Source organism: Pangasianodon hypophthalmus, chromosome 11 (assembly GCF_027358585.1).
Source record: "Pangasianodon hypophthalmus isolate fPanHyp1 chromosome 11, fPanHyp1.pri, whole genome shotgun sequence".
In the NCBI taxonomy this organism is placed as follows: Eukaryota; Metazoa; Chordata; class Actinopteri; order Siluriformes; family Pangasiidae; genus Pangasianodon; species Pangasianodon hypophthalmus.
In genome coordinates, this window is record NC_069720.1 from 27,508,652 (window position 1) to 27,526,434 (window position 17,783).

Consider the following 17,783-nt stretch of genomic DNA (forward strand, 5'->3'; position numbering starts at 1 on the left):
AGAAAGTATATGTGGGAAGTCTAAGAATGTATAAGTTTCCTGAAAATTTTATTAATATGATAAAATGTTTGTATGCAAGATCTAATGTACAAGTGAATGTTAATGGTCACTTAACTGAACCATTTGAAGTCATGCGAGGTGTCAAACAAGGGGGACCCCTTAGTGTCCCCTTAGTGCGGCTCTCTATGTTTTAGCTACAAGTCCTTTAATTTACAAAATTCAAAATGACTTGAGGCTAAAAGGAGGTAAACTAGGACATAAAAGATTTGTAATCTCTGTTTATGCAGATGATATTACTGCCAAAGAAGACATTCTAGTTGAGCATTTTACATTGTGTGAGCGAGTCTAAGGAGCGGCACTTAACAGCTGTAAGACAGAGTGCATTTGGATAGGAAATCTGCAAAAGAAATTTATAGTCGATATTCCAGAAACCCAATATTGAAACGTTTTAGGAATTTATGTAGATAATGAATGATGTGTTGATTACAACTGGACTGAAAAGGAGGATTAAAGATGAAATAGATAATGGAAATCTCAGTCTGAGTTACAGGCCTAGAATAAGTCCTTTATTCTGTCAATAATAATGATCTTATCATGTAGTTTTGCACCAACAGATAAACGGGTTAAAAAGATAAATACATTGTGCTGACCAGGTGCGTGTGCATCGTTTACCTGGGGAAGAGATGGCACCAGGATGCACTATGGGAAGAAGGCAAGCTGGCGGAGGCAGTGTGATGCTCTAAGCAATTTTCTGCTGGGAAACCTCGGGTCCTGGAAGTCATGTGGATTTTACTTTGACACGTACCACCTACCTAAACATTGTTGCAGATCAAGGCAGCAGTAAAAATTGTTCAGGAATGGATTGAGAAACATAACAAAGAGTTCAAGGTGCTGACTTGGCCTCCAAATTCCCCAGATCTCAATCCGATCGAGCATCTGTGGGATGTGCTGGACAAACAAGTCCGATCCACCTCGCAACTTACAGGAACAAAAGGACCTGCTGGTAATGTCTTAGTGCCAGATACCACAGCACACCTTCAGAGGTCTTGTGGTGTCCATGCCTCGATGGGTCAAAGCTGTTTTGGTGGCAGAAGGTGGATCTACACAACATTAGGCAGGTGGTTTTAATGTTATGGCTGATTGGTGTAAATGAACTTTAATTAAAAAAAGTGTTGTCTGTGTTCTTACTATATTAACTCCCCAACAGAATTTATAGACTGATGGTATTCTTAATTCATGACCGTGTGAACCAGTGTCAGGATGTAATTATCAATAGAGACTTCAGAGCACTTCTGTAAGTCGCTCTGGATAAGGGCATCTGCCAAATTCCATAAATGTAAATATGTATCATGTTAAGATGATAGTGTTAAATATCTGTCCCTGTATTTACTATAGTGTGTTTGTGCAGCTATGAATGCATATAGTACATAATGTGTTCTGTTTGTTCACAGACCACAAAAGAAGATATCAAACATCAGCAGAAATCAGTTGGAGTCCATATTCAAGGTGTGTGTCTTTTTAATGTGTGTAACTTGTGTGTGAGTAGGATGTAGGTTTTTTATTTATGATAATGGCAATTTACAGGTTTGTCGATGTGCAGCAGCATTATGGGTAATCAGACAGAATTTCAACTGTAACTGTGGTAATAGAAAGAGACTTTTATTGTCTCCTGTCAACCCAGTCTACAGACTCCATTTCCCAGCATGGCTGCCCCGGACTCCATTTCCCTCAACACACAAACACACTACCTTGTTCTCAGTCACAGGATTTCTGATTGTGCAATTACACACACCCCCACATACACCCCTTATAAGGAGACTTTCAGTCACTAGAACTTTGTGAAGTATATGCTCAATTTCTTTGTGTCTTTGATGTCACCAAACCTGTTTATTCTCTGCCGGTTTTGACTTTGACTTTGCCCTCTGTTTATGTGTATTTTGCCTACACCTCTGATATCTTGTTTGCTGATCACCTGACCTTTTCCTGTTCCTGTTTTTGATTATGGCTCTACATTTGCATCTCTCTCCGTTATCATCACCTGACATCTTCTTTTCATAAAATAAAAGCATCTCTCACTGTGTAAGATTATAATATTTAGATCTGTTACTGTGTGTTTCTAACCAGGAGCTGGAACACAAAGTCATCACTCTGATAAAGAATGAGCTGAAGAGGTTTAGGAAGCTCCTGAGTCCAGATTACCCAGCATGCACTGAGAGGGAGGTGGAGGATGAGGAGGATCTGCACAGTGTCCGAGAGGGAGTGCTGAAGATCACACTGCACGTCCTGAAGAACATGAACCACACAGATCTCGCTAACACATTGCACAACAGTAAGAGCTCTGAGTCATGGCTTTATTCCATCAGGTTCACTTTAGAGAGAGGAAATTGTTTTAGATATTAACACTTTTAGTTTTAAGTTTGATTTTAGTATCATGTTCATCTGGTGCTTTTCTGTTCTGTTCGTGGTCCAGCTTGTGGTTACTCTGTACAATGGTCCTGTTCCTTCAATAATATTTAGTACATGAATCAGGAATGAAGATCAGCGTTTGAAAGAATTTTACATTTTATATTTTGCTCAGTAATTTTGCATTAAAACGTGTTATTACCTTGTTTATTAGAACTCACCTCTGTGTATCAGCCAAAGTTCAAATCCAAACTTAGAGAGAAGTTTAAACGAATTAATGAAGGAATCTCACAGCATGGAAGCTCAGCACTTCTGAACGAGATCTACACAGAGCTCTACATCACAGAGGGTTGGAGTGGAGAAGTCAATAATGAACATGAGGTGAGACAGATTGAGACAGCGTCCAGGAGACCAGCAACACAGGAGACACCCATCAAATGTAATGAGCTCTTTAAAGACAAGTCCATCAGAAGTGTGCTGACTAAAGGAGTTGCTGGAATTGGAAAAACAGTCTCTGTGCAGAAGTTCATTCTGGACTGGGCTGAAGGAAAAGCAAATCAGGATGTCTTCTTCATGTTTCCACTTCCCTTTAGAGAGCTGAATTTGATGAATCAGGAAAATCTCAGTCTGATGAGTCTTCTTCACCATTTTTTCCCTAGAAATTAGAAAACTACAATTAATAGACTCCTACAAAGTGTTGTTGATTTTTGATGGTCTGGATGAGTGTCGACTTCCTCTAAATTTCCAGAAGAATGAGAGATTGTGTGATGTGACAGATTCAGCCTCAGTGGATGTGCTGCTGACAAACCTCATCAAGGGGAATCTGCTTCCCTCTGCTCTCCTCTGGATAACCTCTCGACCAGGAGCAGCCAATCAGATCCCTCCTGAGTGTGTAGACCAGGTAACAGAAGTATGAGGGTTCAGTGATCCTCAGAAAGAGGAGTACTTCAGGAAGAGGATCAGTGATCAGAGGCTTCTGAGGCTGCTGCCAGTGAGCGAAGCTTCCAGAAAAGCTGTGTGAGTATTTTTATTTATAAATGTATTACTGCATGGCTTGTTATTTTAACGTAATATTGAACTGCACTCTTTGGATTAATGCTTGTTAATAGTTACTCTAATTATCTTTAAAGAAACCTACATTAACACATTGTGTCTGCACTGAGGAACACATGAGAGAGAGAATAAGTATGCTTTCAGACCTACCTTGTTTGGTTTGGACTGATCAAATTTTCTCTTTATTTTGGATCTGTTTGGATGTATGTGACTCCACCTGTACTCAGGTCAACACCAAACAACTGAACCAGTGTCTCTAAAATTGGAGGTTTCAAGGTGACAGATTTGTAACTGTATAAGCACAGAGAACAACACACATGAACTGTGTATTGTTTGTAGGCTGCTCACTCTCACATGTGTGTGTTATGTACATGAGCTAATAGTCTTATAATAAATTGTAGCTGAGAGATTGTGGAGTGCAGAAAGACGTCCCTGCTCCTGTAAATGTGCTGATGTGGTGTCCTGTCCTCTGATTTCTGTGTGTGAGAGAAACACACTGACATTTCTGTTACATGTTAAACTTTAGCTGTATTATGGCTGTGTTTGTGTGTTTGAGATCAGTGTTCTGATATTTCATCATTTCTCTTCCAGGCTGTGTGGGTGTAATTGAAAGAGGCAGGTCTCGATATGCAAAGAGGTAAATCACCTGAAATCGAAGAAATTCCTAAGGAATTTTATGCCACTTTCATTCAAGGCTCATTTCTCATGAACATGATTAACTACTCCATTGAAAAGGACAGTTTTTTAAGGGGCATCAAAACAGCCCTAATATCCTTACTCTTGAAAAAAGATAAGGACCCAGTTGATTGTGCCAGTTACCGAACTCTCAGTCTTCTGAATTCTGACCTTAAAATTTACGTCGAACTGCTCACCTGTTGTCTTCAGCACTATTTGCCAACATTAGTAAACTGTGATCAGACAGGATTTAATTAAATCTAGACTAGCATCAAATAACATCAGATGTCTTCTTCACATAATTGACACTGCAGCACATGTTAATGCTTCTGTATCTCTCGAAGCTATGAAAGCTTTCGACAGGTTGGAATGGTCATTCTTATAGTCAGTCCGTAAAATGATGGGCTTCGGGGAAGGTTTTTCCATATGGTTAAAGCATTATATGCCAATCCCTCTGCATCTGTGTTAATTTGACAAATCTACTCTTCTCTGTTTCCAGTTTCTAGGTCATCCTGCCAGGGGTGCCCCCTTAGGCCAGCGCATTTCACTCTTTCTCTTGAGCCTTTAGCTTAGATGATTTGCCAATCTTCCAAGATGCTGATCATGTGTTAGCATTTTGGAAAATCCTATAGAGTCTATACTTCATCTTTTAACCATCTGTGTTGTTGGATGCCTATCTGCCCTTTTACCATTAAATGATCCTGTCATAGCATCATTTATTCTGGCCACTATTCCCATTGTTCAACACTTGAAATACTTAGGAATTGAAATTTTCCCCTCTCTCAATCAGAATGCTAAGCACAATTACTCCTTAGCTTTTACCAACATGCAGAACAATCTAGATAGATGGACTAGCCTCCTCATTTCTCCTCAAGTTTCCATCGTAAAAATTAACATTCCACCTGGAATTAATTTTCATATGGAAAAACAAACATTCCCATCTTAAACTCTCCATTCTGCAGAGGAGAAGAGAGGATGGTGGATTGAATGTCCCCAACTTCAAACTATACTGCTGTTTATTTTGCTTAGACTGGTACTCACTTGGCTCGACCTCCAAACTAGAGCCCAGACTAGAGCAGAACATGGTACACTGCTTCAAGATATCCTTTTTGTTAACATATCTAATAAGCTGTGCTAGCTGCACCTAGGACCCATTATATCCCATCTTATTCAGATGTCAGCACTGAGAGCATGTGGTGTCCCACTGCAACACATGCTACCCATTCATCCTATCTGTAATCTATTCACTGCACAGAAGAAGAACAAGGGCATGGTAACTATGCTCTATCAGTTTTTACTAAAAGCCTCTTTTCTGGCACTTTCTCTGGACCATATATGGTGGTGAGATTGTCCACATTTAGACTCTGATTTGGATCGGGATGCTGTGTGCTCCAGCATTCAAGATTCATCTCGCAACCCTGATCACCACTTCATTCATTTAAATTATTTGCACAGAACATACATAACTTCTCTTGAAATCCAATGCATGAATATTATAAGTGGCCCGGCCTCTGTCTGTTTCCTGTTTTGATTCTGATACACATTTTGCATTTGCATCTACTGTCAGCCTCTTTTCATGACTGTATACTTTGTGATTATTGTTTTATTGTGTTTACAAATTATTGCTGGAACCATGGTTCAGCCCAAACTGAAATAAGAGCCAGCATCATTCTTCTCTACTCCGGTGCCTCTTGGACTGCATGGATGCCATGTTGTGAATACAGCGTGATCATATGACTACGAGACGCAAACAACCGGTTTGTTAGAAAATACAATCTGCTAGAAAACAGCATTAGCTCAAACATATAGTAACAGCACCATCTAAAATAAATAGTCCAGACAATGGTTCTTTTTAAAATAAAGGCTATTTTTGCACATCTACATTTTCCAAAGTCATTTCTAAGTAAAAAAAACTTTACTTGAAATAAATTGTAAGAGCTAAAAGAAAAATGATCATTTCTCCTATATACAAGGTTGTAGAAAGCTGTAGAGCCTGTAAGTTTAATTGAACGATTAACACTATATTTGATTTGTGCTAGATTAGATACTCATAGAACGTACTCATAGAACGTAATGCCCCTGGGTTAACCACAAGACTTATTTTACTGGAAAAAGGGGGCCTAGAATTGGTATCACATCATTGCCCTATAATTTCTGTTTATTTTTTACTTTCTAGTTACTTCCTAGCTTTGAACATTGGGGTAACTCTTATTTTGAATATAAACCCCAGACTAGGCGTGGTCACTACTTTGGAGAGAAAACCAAGGTTGGAGAAAGCCAGGGTGTTTTGTTTGTTGCTAGCCAACAAGGAATATAATCTTTTTCCTCTGTGACCAACTCATCACTGTTCTTTATCTAGGATTATTCAAGAAACCTGGTGAGAGAATTCAATTTTTTGTCCTTTGTACTTTGCTGGGCCCTTTGCTGGTGGCTCTGTTATTCTTGGAACTGAAACTGTTATGGTCTTTCTTTGGAATGTGCTGGGTTGAATTTATTGAGACATGTGTAACTGGCAGAACTTTAGGACCTGGTATTCATTAGGGCTTTAGGACCTTGGAGTAAACAATAATTTGGTAGCTTGTGCCTTTAAGAAGAAAAAGTGATAAGAATAAGTATGTTTCATGTGAGTTTGCTGATTGGAGAAAGCACCTAGGTACTATAAGCTTTGAGGCCATGCTGTTGTGGGTTCTTCCCCTGCCATTGCTGATGGGTAATAGCAAGTTGGGCTGAGCAGATGCTGCTTGGGACAGAGTTTGACTAAAGTGAGTTGCCGTGTTGGCATGGACAGTCCTGTTGGTCCAGTTACACACGAAACAGCTGGGGTGTGTTCCTGTCTTCCCTCCAATGTTTCTGGTAGGCCTTGCTTCTACTTGCAAAGGATCAGCTTAAATCATCAAATGTAGATAATTAGCCACTGTTTTCCCTGTTTTTTTTTTGTTTAAGATTTTTCTTGTTTTGTTGGGGGGGTGCTTTACTGCTTCCCAATATTTGCTTTGATGGTTTATTGTTTTGTCTTTTTGTGTTTAGGCAAATTAGATGATGCAGCTAAGAGGGCTTTTATTGGAATTTAGCTTTTAGTGCAAAGCTGTATAAAAGTAATATCATATGGCCCAGTTCATTCTTTTGGGTTTGTTCAGTCCTCGCATGTTTGTAATATCGCTCTGGATTTGTTAGATATGTCTTGGCCAAATCTTTCAGCTGATCAGGAAAAGCAAGGGAAAGGTGGTCTAAATATGGTACAGTGTTTAGTCAGGGTGAAGAAGTGTTGGGTTATACAGATTTAGTCCAACATGAAATCCCATTATTACATGAGACCCCTGTTCGACAATGTTATCATTGTTTGCCTCCATCTCAGTATGAATTATTTAAAGCACATATTCAGGAGCTTTTAGAGAAGGATATCTTCCAAGTTGGTTGTCAACCCTTCTAATCTCCTATAGTTGTTGTTCAGAAAAAGGATGTTAATATTCGACTTTGTGTCAATTATCGACAGTTAAATGCCCAGATTAGAAAGGATGCATTCCCTATGCCAAGAATAGAGGAGTTATTATTTGGATGCTCTGGCTCTTGCCAAGTTTTTTTTTTTTTTCCCCACCATGGACTTGGCTAATGAATACAATCAAGTACCTATGGCTGAACAAGATAAATCTAAAACTGCTTTTTGTACTCCATTTGTTCTTTTTTTGAAATGTATGCCTTTTGGATTATGTAAGTCTCAAAGTACTTTTCAGCATATAATGGAGTGTTTTTTGTAGATGAAAATTTCCAGGGTCTCTTACTATATCTAAATGACATTGTAATTTTTTTTTAAATTTCTTTGAGTCCCATTTGCACCAGTTAGATATGGTTTTGAAGAGATTACAATGGCATAACTTGAAGCTTAGGCTGCAAAACTGTATTTTTGAGAGGAATTTAAGTATCTGGGCCATGTCATTTCAGCATCAAGTGTGGCTACTGATCCAGAGAAAATTCAAGCTGTGGCGGAATGGAAATATCTGACGGCTCTGAACGCCCTGAGATTTTTCTGGGCTTTGCTTCATATTATCGGCGCTTTGTGGATGGCTGTGTCAAGCATGCTGCCCCCTTGCATTGGCTTTTGGGTGTTCTCCAGAATGGCCAGAAGCAAATAGGAGAACGATGAGGCCAGTGAGATATCTTTTGTAACTGTGAGGAGTAAGTTATTTAGCTCCCTAGTCTTGGCTTATGCAGAGTTTACAAAGCCTTTTATTTTTGAGATAGAGGCAAGCCACACAGCCATCTTGTGCCAGGAGCAAACTTGAATTGCTTGCCTTAAAGTGGGCAGTTACAGAGAAGTTTAGAGATTATTTGTTAGCTTTTAAATTTGTAAAGTACACAGACAACAACATGCTTAGTTAGTTACATTCTTCTAAGTTAGGGGCTACAGGACAGCGATGGGCTTCTCAGTTAGCTCAGTCTGACTTCAAGTTCAAGTATCGTCCTGGGATCTTGAACTAGAGTGGAAGCTCTCTCTTGCTAACTAGGTTTGTTGGATTAAGAGTCTAAGGCTGATGTTGCCCCAGGAGTGACTATTCCTGCACAAGCCCAGCTTGTTCAAGCTGGTGATTCTTATGCAAGCTGTCCTCTTATGCAAACTGTCCTCTTATGCAAGCTGTCCCCAAGGTCTTTTACTGCTGGTGTAACTGAAAGACCGTCCAGAGTTACTGTCTAATCAGAAAACTTGCTTCTAGCAGCCTGTGGTCCTAGCAGAAGTGCGTCTTTCTTATGAGTATTAAATAGAAGGAACTTAATAAGCATCTGGTGTCTAATGTCTTTCACACATTCCTCAACTTTATAAAGCTGGTGTCTCTCATCTGGCTTTGCTGAAACATACAACTGTGTCATCAGCATAACAGTGGAAACGAATACTATGTTTAGGAATAGTTGTATCCAGAGGTAGCATGTATAGAGAAAAGAGCAGTGGGCCTAGACCAGAGCCTTGTGGAACACCAAACTTTACTTTAATATGCATAGAGAGCTCACTGTTTACATCTACATACTGATATTGATCAGTCAAATAAGACCTGAGCCAGGAGAGCCAAGATCCTTTTCTAGGATCTTGGAGATAGAATGGATCTAGATTAAAGGGTTTAAGTACATAACCAGTACTAAAGGAACAATTGATTATTTTTAAACAGATACTGGTAGTATATGTTTCAAGAAATGTGGAGGTAAGGAATCTAGTACACATGTTGATTTTGATGAAATCATTTCGATGAAATTGGTGAAATTAGTTCTGTCTCTTGAAGGGGTATAAAGCATTCTAATTGCTGGATAGTTATCAATTTGTATGGCTTTAATTTAATAGTCTGAAGCTTTTACCCAGTGTTTTCAATTTTGTCGTTGAACAAGTTCATAACGTCTACTAAGAATTTAGTGTGTGTATGCTTCTGTAGTGGTCTTATTTCTAGTTAATTTTTCTACAGTATTAAATAAGAAACATATATATTATCTTATATTTAGGTGTAGGGGTTTGCTATTCTAGCAGTGCTAGAGAGAGACTTTCTTGCTCTCCTTCCATGCAATTTGGAATACTACCAAGTTAGTGTGATCTTCTTGGTTAGCCAAGAAGAAGTGGGTTAGCCAAGAAGTGGTGGGTTAGCCAAGAAGAAGTGGGACATGGACAGGACTGAAGAGAATAGACAGGAATACAAGGAGCTACAGTGCAGAGTGAAGAGGGAGGTGTCTAAGGCCAAGCAGTAGGCATATGACAAGTTGTACACTAGGTTAGACACTAGAGAAGGACAGAAGGACTTATACAGGTTAGCTAGGCAGAGGGATCGAGAAGGGAAAGATGTGCAGCAAGTTAGAGTTATTAAGGATGGAGATGGAACGGTGCTCACAAGTGAGGAGAGTGTACAGAGGAGATGGAAGGAGTACTTTGAAGAGCTGATGAATGAGGAAAATGAGAGGGAAGAAAGAGTAGAAGAGGTGACCTCTGGAACAGAAAGTAGATAAGATTAGAAAGGATGAAGTCAGGAAGGCTTTGAAGAAGATGAAAAGTGGAAAGGCAGTTGGTCCTGACGACATTCTGGTGGAGGTCTGGAAGTGTCTAGGAGAGGCAGAGGTGGAATTTTTAACTATTTTGTTTAACAGGGTTTTAGAGAGTGAGAAGATGCCTGAGGAATGGAGAAGTAGTCTATTAGTGCTGATCTTTAAGAATAAGGGTGACATGCAGAGTTGCAGCAACTATAGGGGTATAAAGTTGATGAGCCATACAATGAAGCTATGGGAAAGAGTAGTGGAAGCTAGGTTAAGGAAGGTAGTAGAGATTTGTGAGCAGCAGTATGGCTTCATGCCCAGAAAGAGCACAACAGATGCAATTTTTGCTCTGAGAATTTTGATGGAGGAGTATAGGGATGGTCAGAGGGAGTTGCACTGTGTGTTTGTAGACTTGGAGAAGGCGTATCACAAGGTGCCAAGAGAAGAGCTGTGGTACTGTATGAGGAAGTCAGGAGTAGCAGAGAAGTATGTCAGAGTGGTGCAGGACATGTATGAGAGGAGCAGGACAGTGGTGAGGTGTCTGTAGGTCAGACAGAGGAGTTCAAAGTGGAGGTGGGACTGCATCAGGGATCGTCGTCAGTCGTAGTAAGAGGCGGAGTACATGTGTGAATGAAAGGGAGGGAAGTGGAACAGTAAGATTACAGGGTGAAGAGGTGAAGAAGGTTCAGGAGTTTAAGAACTTGGGGTCAACAGTCCAGAGTAATGGAGAGTGTGGGAAAGAAATAAAGAAGCGAGTGCTGGCAGGTTGGAATGGATGGAGAAAGGTGTCGGGAGTTCTGTGTGATAGAAAAATATCAGCGAGAATCAAGGGGAAGGTGTACAAGACAGTGGTGAGACCGGCCATGCTGTACGGTTTAGAGGCAGTGTCACTGAGGAAGAGACAGGAGTCAGAGCTAGAGGTAGCAGAGCTGAAGATGCTGAAGTTCTCTTTGGGAGTGACAAGGTTGGACAGGATTAGGAACAAGTACATCAGAGGGACAGCTCATGTTGGACATTTGGGGGACAAAGTTAGGGAGGCCAGATTATGATAGTTTGGACATGTTCAGTGGAGGGAGAGTGAGTATAGGAGAATTGTAGGAGAATGTTGGACATGAAGCAGAAGGTCAAAGATGAGGTATATGGAGGTAATAAATGAGGATATGAAGCTAGTGGGTGCAAGTGTTGAGGATGCAGAAGATAGGGATAGGTGGAGAGTGATGATTCGCTGTGGCGACCCCTGAAGGGAAAAGCCGGAAGAAGAAGAAGAAGACCAAGTTAGCGTGATGCCATTTATGGTCTAATTATCGAGTGGTCTGTTTTAAGGTGTGCATGTGATTGTTGTACCAGGGTGCTAGTTTCTTCTCTCTAATTTTTTTACTGTTAAGTCGAGCTATGTTATCTAGAATGTAGCAGAATTCAGTTGCTTGATCAAGTTCTATGGCTCATGTGATGTGATCAAAGTTGATAACTCTGGGAGATTATTGATAAAACTATATGTAGAAGCTGATGTTAGTGTATGTTTCAAGTGGAAGCGTGGTGAAGTGCATATATTAAGACTAAGACCTATTGTAAATAAGATGAGGTGATGATCTGCGACAGACTGGGATAATGTGACTATACTTACTCTATGTAATCCGACTGTTATTCTATTTAATCTGAATGTTAGTATTAAGTCACACTCCCACTGCCAGAGGCCATCTGATCTTCTCGTGTCTCTTGCTGATTTTCTAATGGGAGCTGTTGCTCCACACACTTCACACTTTGAAAGTTCCCAGAATGCCTTGTTATCATCAGCACAATGCCTCAGTACTCAACTGATGAAGCATGAGGTCATACTGTGGCAGATGTTTGCCGACTGTGAAAATGGAAACAGATATTTGCTGCTGGCCTGGTGGAACCTCTGGACTGTTTTTTTTATTTTTGGCAGCAGCAGATTTATATTATTTGTTGTCAGACCTGCCGCTGGTCCTGTTTGACTTCACAGCATACAGCTGGGGAGGAGTAATCATTTATAATCTCACTATCTGGTGTCACCCAGAAGAGGATAGGTTCCCTTTCCCTGGTTTCTCTTGAGGTTTCTTCCTCCTGTTGTCTCAGGGAGTTTTTCATTGCAACTCCCGCCTTTGACTTGCTCAATATGGATCTAAGTCCACAAACTGCTTCTGCCAAAATTAATTAACAGGATTCTGACCTCAGACATCACTACAGCACTACTCAGACAATTGTATGGGAATTATGTACACAGGTGGCGGAGTCTGACAAAAGCAGAGGCATGTTTCTGTTTATTTAATTTTAAAATAATTTTAATGAACATAAAATAAAACATAAAATAAAAATAATAACAAAAATATAAAGTGGATATAAAAAGTCTACACATCTCTGTTAAATTGGCAGGTTTTGTGACGTTAAAAAAACAAATGAAACCAAGATAAATAATGTCACCTGAGCTTTAACCACCCTCAGTGTGAAATTACAATGTATAAAAATTAAGTGGAAAAACAATCAAACATTTTAGGGAAAAATAGGAGAAATAACCTGGTTGCATAAGTGTGCACACCCTTTTATAATTGGCAATGTGGCTGTGTTCAGAATGAACCAATCACATTCAATCTCATGTTCAAATGTAATTATCGTACAGCTGTCATCAATGAAATTATTCTGATTAACCCCAAAATAAAGACCTTCTGTTTCTGTAGGATTTTATTCATGTCTTCATGGTTTCATCCAACTGCTGAAGCCATGGTCAGTGAGGGGCTTAAAAGCATGCATGGTATCTCACTTGTATCGATCAGGATAGGGCCGTTATCCCCATAGACATTGAGGGGGACATGTCCCCCAATAATCAGATACGGCCAATTTGTCCCTCTCCAATATTTAATATTTTTGATGCTGCTTGCTGTACTCCATTATGCACCTCTATGTATGTTGTTAGGTGACAAAAAGTCAGCGCTTGACAACGTCAAAATGTTTGAGATGGCCAATGAAATCAAAGAAGGGGGGCTTTACTGTTCACAGAAGCCGTGCACCTCTTCAGCTATAACGGTGCAAGAGTGCGAGGTAAAACGTAAGCCAAGTAGCTAAAGTTTAATATTTGACTGTTTTACAATAGAAACATTAAACAACCGACAGTAATATCCAGGAATGCAAACATTTATGTGATTCATGTAATGTAATGCGTTATTGTCAAGTGATAAGACAAGAAACATTAATGGAGCTGTTTTCAGCATATTAGACTTGAGATTAAGAATTCACTTGTCTAAGAAAATGATTAATAAAAATCAAAGTGGGAGAGTTATCATCCTCAGACTTAAACTAGAACATGGTAAAACTTGTGGATTTGTCTTGAGTGTGTTTTTAGGTTGTGGTTAGGACAGAGTCATTTATTTAAAAAAAATATTTTTTTTGCAATTGTAGTTCTTTAACTATTTTTCTTTATTCCTTTCATTCTCTTTTATTCTCTCCCACATTCCTGCCTCTAGGCGCGAGGCCCAGCACCTCGTCACCAAGCTGACGGCTGAGGATGATGTGGAAGCATACCTGCACACCTTCGAGCATGTCGCACAAAGGGAAGGCTGGCCTAAGGACAACTGAGCTCATGCCCTTGCTCCATTCCTCACGGGAGAGGCCCAGCTGGGGACCATGCCCTCACCCCAGAGGAGGCCAAGGCAGCAGAGCTCCACCAATGGAGCTATGACCCAAAGTCCACCCCTCGCGGCCAGATGGATCGACTGCTGCGGATCGCCAGGCAGTGGATCCAGCCAAAGGTTCTTTGGCCACTGAGGTCTTTGAACAGGTGGTCATGGACCAGACTGACAGGCTGGTGGAGAGGTTTTACCAAACGCTGAAGAGGATGCTCAGGAGGGTGGTAGACGACAAGGGGAGAAATTGGGGCATTCTTCTCCCCTACATCCTCTTCGCCATCCGTGAAACTGCGCAAGCATTGACTCGCTTCATCCCTTTCAAACTGCTCTTCAGGCAGTGACTTCGGGGACTGCTTGACGTGGTCCAGGAGGCATGGGAAGAACAGCCCTCTCCCTACCATGCCCTTGTCGAATACGTACAGGACATGTGACAAGGTGATGCCCAATGTCAAAGAGTACTGGGAGGCTGTTCAGCAGGAGTAGGGCCTACAACCGTCCTGCTCAGCCCTGAGAATTCCAACCTGGTTACAAGGTCCTCCTCCTCCTCCCGGATGCCATGTGCAAGTTCCTAGCTTGGTGGCAGGGCCCGATTACAGTTCTCGAGAAGACAGGCCTCGCCAACTACCGCCTGCAACAGCCAGGTAAGCGCACAGACACACCGATATCACATCGATTTGCTTAAGAAATGGACTGAGCCTGCTCCTCTTGCGTCTGCTTTTGCGAGTCTCCTGACAGATCCACCGGATCTTACCTTGGTCCACTGAGGAGAGGAGCTTACGCCGGCCCAAAACCAAGACCTGGCTGAACTGAAACCAGTTTGTGGACGTCTTTTCCTCCACTCTCAGCTCCCTGGTCAAGCCCCATTGTCATGGTGCCCAAACCCGACTGGAGCATCCGGCTGTGTAATGACTTCCAGAAGCTGAACCAGGTTTCGGAGTTTGGCAGCTACCCCCTCCATAGGGTCGTCGACTGGGGAGGGCCTGCTTCATCTCTACGCTGGACTGAACTAAAGGGTACTGGCAGGTGGCCCTGAGCCCAGAGGCCAAGCCCAAGACAGCCTTCTCCACCTCCAGTGGCCACTGGGATTACTGGGTCCTCCCCTTTTGGCAGCATGGGGTCCCAGCCACCTTCCATTTGCTCATGGATGTCATCCTACGGCCCCACCGCCAAAACGCCGTGGCCTGTATCGATGACATTGTGATACACAGTGATGCATCGGAGACGGGACTGGGAACTGTTCTCTCACAGAACTTCAACCGGGAGGCACACGCAGTCCTCTTTGTGAGACGAAAGCTGACCCCCACAGAGAGGAATTACACCGTCATGGAGAGGGAGGCCCTAGCCACCGAGTGGGCCATGGAGGAGTTCAAGTACTACCCGGCCGGCTGGCCCTTCACCTTAGTAACTGACTATGCTCCTCTGCAGTGGATGGCAAAGGCCAAAGATACCAACGCCAGGGTAATGCGGTGGTTCCTCTCCCTACAAGACTACAACTTCACCATGCAACATCGCGCGGGGACTCAGCACGATAATGCGGATGGGCTCTCCCAGCGCTATTCACTCTGGGCCCATCGCATGCCGGCAGTTTGTGTTTCAGTGAAAACAGGTTTGGAACGATTTGAGGGTGAGTAAATAATAATGTATATATAAAAATATGGGCCTTTATTACACAGAGAAACAAAGAGGACCATGATATTTGTGACCCCCCAAAATGTATTATTTTTGTTTAAAGATCTTTTTTTATTTAGTACTGCCCTTTAGAAGCTACATAAGATATTCACATGAAGACAAAATAATAACGATTTACACCAATCATCCTGTTCAAGATGTTACACCCCCTGGCTCTTAAGTTATTGTGTTGAGTAGTTGTGTATGAGTCACTCAGTTGTCCTAAGTGTGAAAAGATGGATCTCAATATTATACAGCCACTGTTGGAGAGGTGTCAAATATGCAGACGATGTTGGAAAACCAAAGAATGTGCAGGTCCTGGAGGATTTTTATTAAGAAGAGTAGGCAGTTTAACTGCTCAGGACAACCAAGGGACTCATGAACAACTATCACAAAACATAAAAACAGTGATTGATCATCCAGGTAACAACACACAGTATTAAGAATCAAGCGTATGTAAACTTTTGAATTGGTTTATTTGTGTAAATTCAGTTATTATTTTGTCTTGTGGACTATGTGTAAACATGTGTGAAATAGCTTATTCAGGGCAATACTAAACAAAATGCAATTTTTATGATCTCTTATTTTTTTTAAATTATTAACCTTTTGCAGACTCTGCAAGGTGTATGCAAACTTATGACCCCAAGTGTGTGTTTTTATATATATATATATATATATATATATATATATATATATATATATATATATATATATATATATATATATATATATATATATATATATATATATATATAAAAATACTGTTGGTAATACTGTTGCCATGAAAAGGGGCACTTGGTCTCCAACTAATTTTACAGTAGGTTGTAGCTAGGTGGTACGTAAGTAACATCCAAAGTAGCATCCACATGAATGCCAGGACCCAAGGTTCCCCAGCAGAACATTGCCCAGAGCATCAAAATGCGTCCGTCAGCTTGCCTTCTTCCCATAGTGCATCCTGGTGCCGTCTCTTCCCCAGGTAAGCAAGACATGTTACATTCACATGATGTAACAGAAAATGTGATTCATCAGCCCAGGCCACCTTTTTCCATTGCTTCCTAGTCCAGTTCTGATGCTCATGTGCCCATTGTAGGCACTTTTAGCGGTGGACAGGGTCAGCATGGGCACTCTGACCAGTCTGCAGCTATGCAGCCCCATACGCAGCAAGCTGTGATGCACTGTGTGTTCTCACACCTTTCTGTCATAGCCAGCATTAACTTTTTCAGCAGTTTGTGCTACAGTAGCTCTTCTGTGGGATTGGACCAAATGGGCTAGCCTTCGCTCCCCATGTGCATCAGTGTGCCTTGGGTGGTCGTGACCCTGTCGCCGGTTCAGCGGTTGTCCGTCCTTGGACTACTTTTGGTAGGTAATCAGGATGCTAGTTCCCATTAAGAAAACCAGAAAAACATTTAACTATAAAAAATTAAGTAAACTTACTCAGTTTGAGTTCTGCTTCTTTTTCTAATAATCTGCTGAGTGTTTCCAGCACTTTCTGTAATTTCACATTTTTTAAAATGTTTTTATATCGAGCTTTAACTGTTACTCATGCACATATTTGCAGGTGTTTTCAAAAGTTGTATTTCACTGATCTGATCAAGTGCTTCCAATAAATGTGCAAACAAATCCAGATTACAAAACTTGTAAAAGGGTAAGGAGCTCATATTGTGTTTTATTGAAGTGATTTTGTTTAGAATAGCTTTATCATGGCTTTTGCTCCATTCCTTTCTAATAATAATTGATATTACTGTCTGTGTGTGTGTTTATTACTCTACCTCACTGCCCTTTGCCCTCTGCAGAATAAACCAGGTAGACGGTGTCAATGAAGGTAAAATTCAGCAGCTCCATTTTGTGTTGAGGGGAAAATAAACCATTTCAGGAGTAAAAACACAGTGAGTATCTAAATCTAAAGCTATAATATATAAACACACTGATGTGACACTAGATGCAGAAGAGTTTTGTGGGTTTGTACTGAAGGTTTAATGTACAAAGGTTGTTTTATGACTTGATACAATCACTATTACCTGTAAGTGAACTCTGTGCTGATACAGGGTTTGATTTAACACACCGATGTTGGAGTGAAGTAAACGTGTGTCCTGCTGTAATCTGGAGAAGGAGACATGACCTCCAACATGAGTGTGTCTGGAAAACAGGACTTAAAGAAAGATGAGAGGTGAGTTACTTTTCCATTCACCAGCAATAAATACACACCGTCTCATGGGAACAGATCTGTATGTCTAAACACTCACTAGTTAACAGAGGAACTAAACTTTGCTTTAAGGTGTTTAATAGCAGTGAATATATCACTGATCTGATGTAAGAACAGTTTAGAGAAATCATTCACTGAGA

General features: G+C 41.0%; 2 protein-coding genes across 9 annotated transcripts in view; both read left to right on the forward strand.

The window, feature by feature from the left end:
- The first annotated feature begins 1,455 nt into the window (after window positions 1-1,455).
- LOC128319327 (NACHT, LRR and PYD domains-containing protein 3-like) lies at window positions 1,456-3,069 on the forward strand. The gene is made up of 3 exons (XM_053238296.1): window positions 1,456-1,506; window positions 2,125-2,329; window positions 2,618-3,069. The coding sequence occupies exons 2-3, from the start codon at window positions 2,293-2,295 to the stop codon at window positions 3,067-3,069; spliced, it is 489 nt and encodes a 162-aa protein (XP_053094271.1). The 5' UTR covers window positions 1,456-1,506; window positions 2,125-2,292.
- Window positions 3,070-16,231: 13,162 nt separating this feature from the next.
- The window catches only part of LOC113524564 (NACHT, LRR and PYD domains-containing protein 12-like), a 31,991-nt gene continuing 30,439 nt past the window's right edge, over window positions 16,232-17,783 (forward strand). For 6 of the 8 annotated variants that reach the window (XR_008302739.1, XR_008302741.1, XR_008302740.1 and 3 more), the window contains exons 1-2: window positions 16,232-17,326; window positions 17,486-17,607. Coding sequence is in view for 4 of the 8 variants with exons in the window: in XM_053238232.1 (XP_053094207.1) it covers window positions 17,555-17,607 (53 nt within the window). In the remaining 4 variants the exon portion in view is untranslated. The remainder of the gene's footprint in view (window positions 17,327-17,485; window positions 17,608-17,783) is intronic. The other 2 variants (XM_053238231.1, XM_053238230.1) reach the window with 2 other exon arrangements.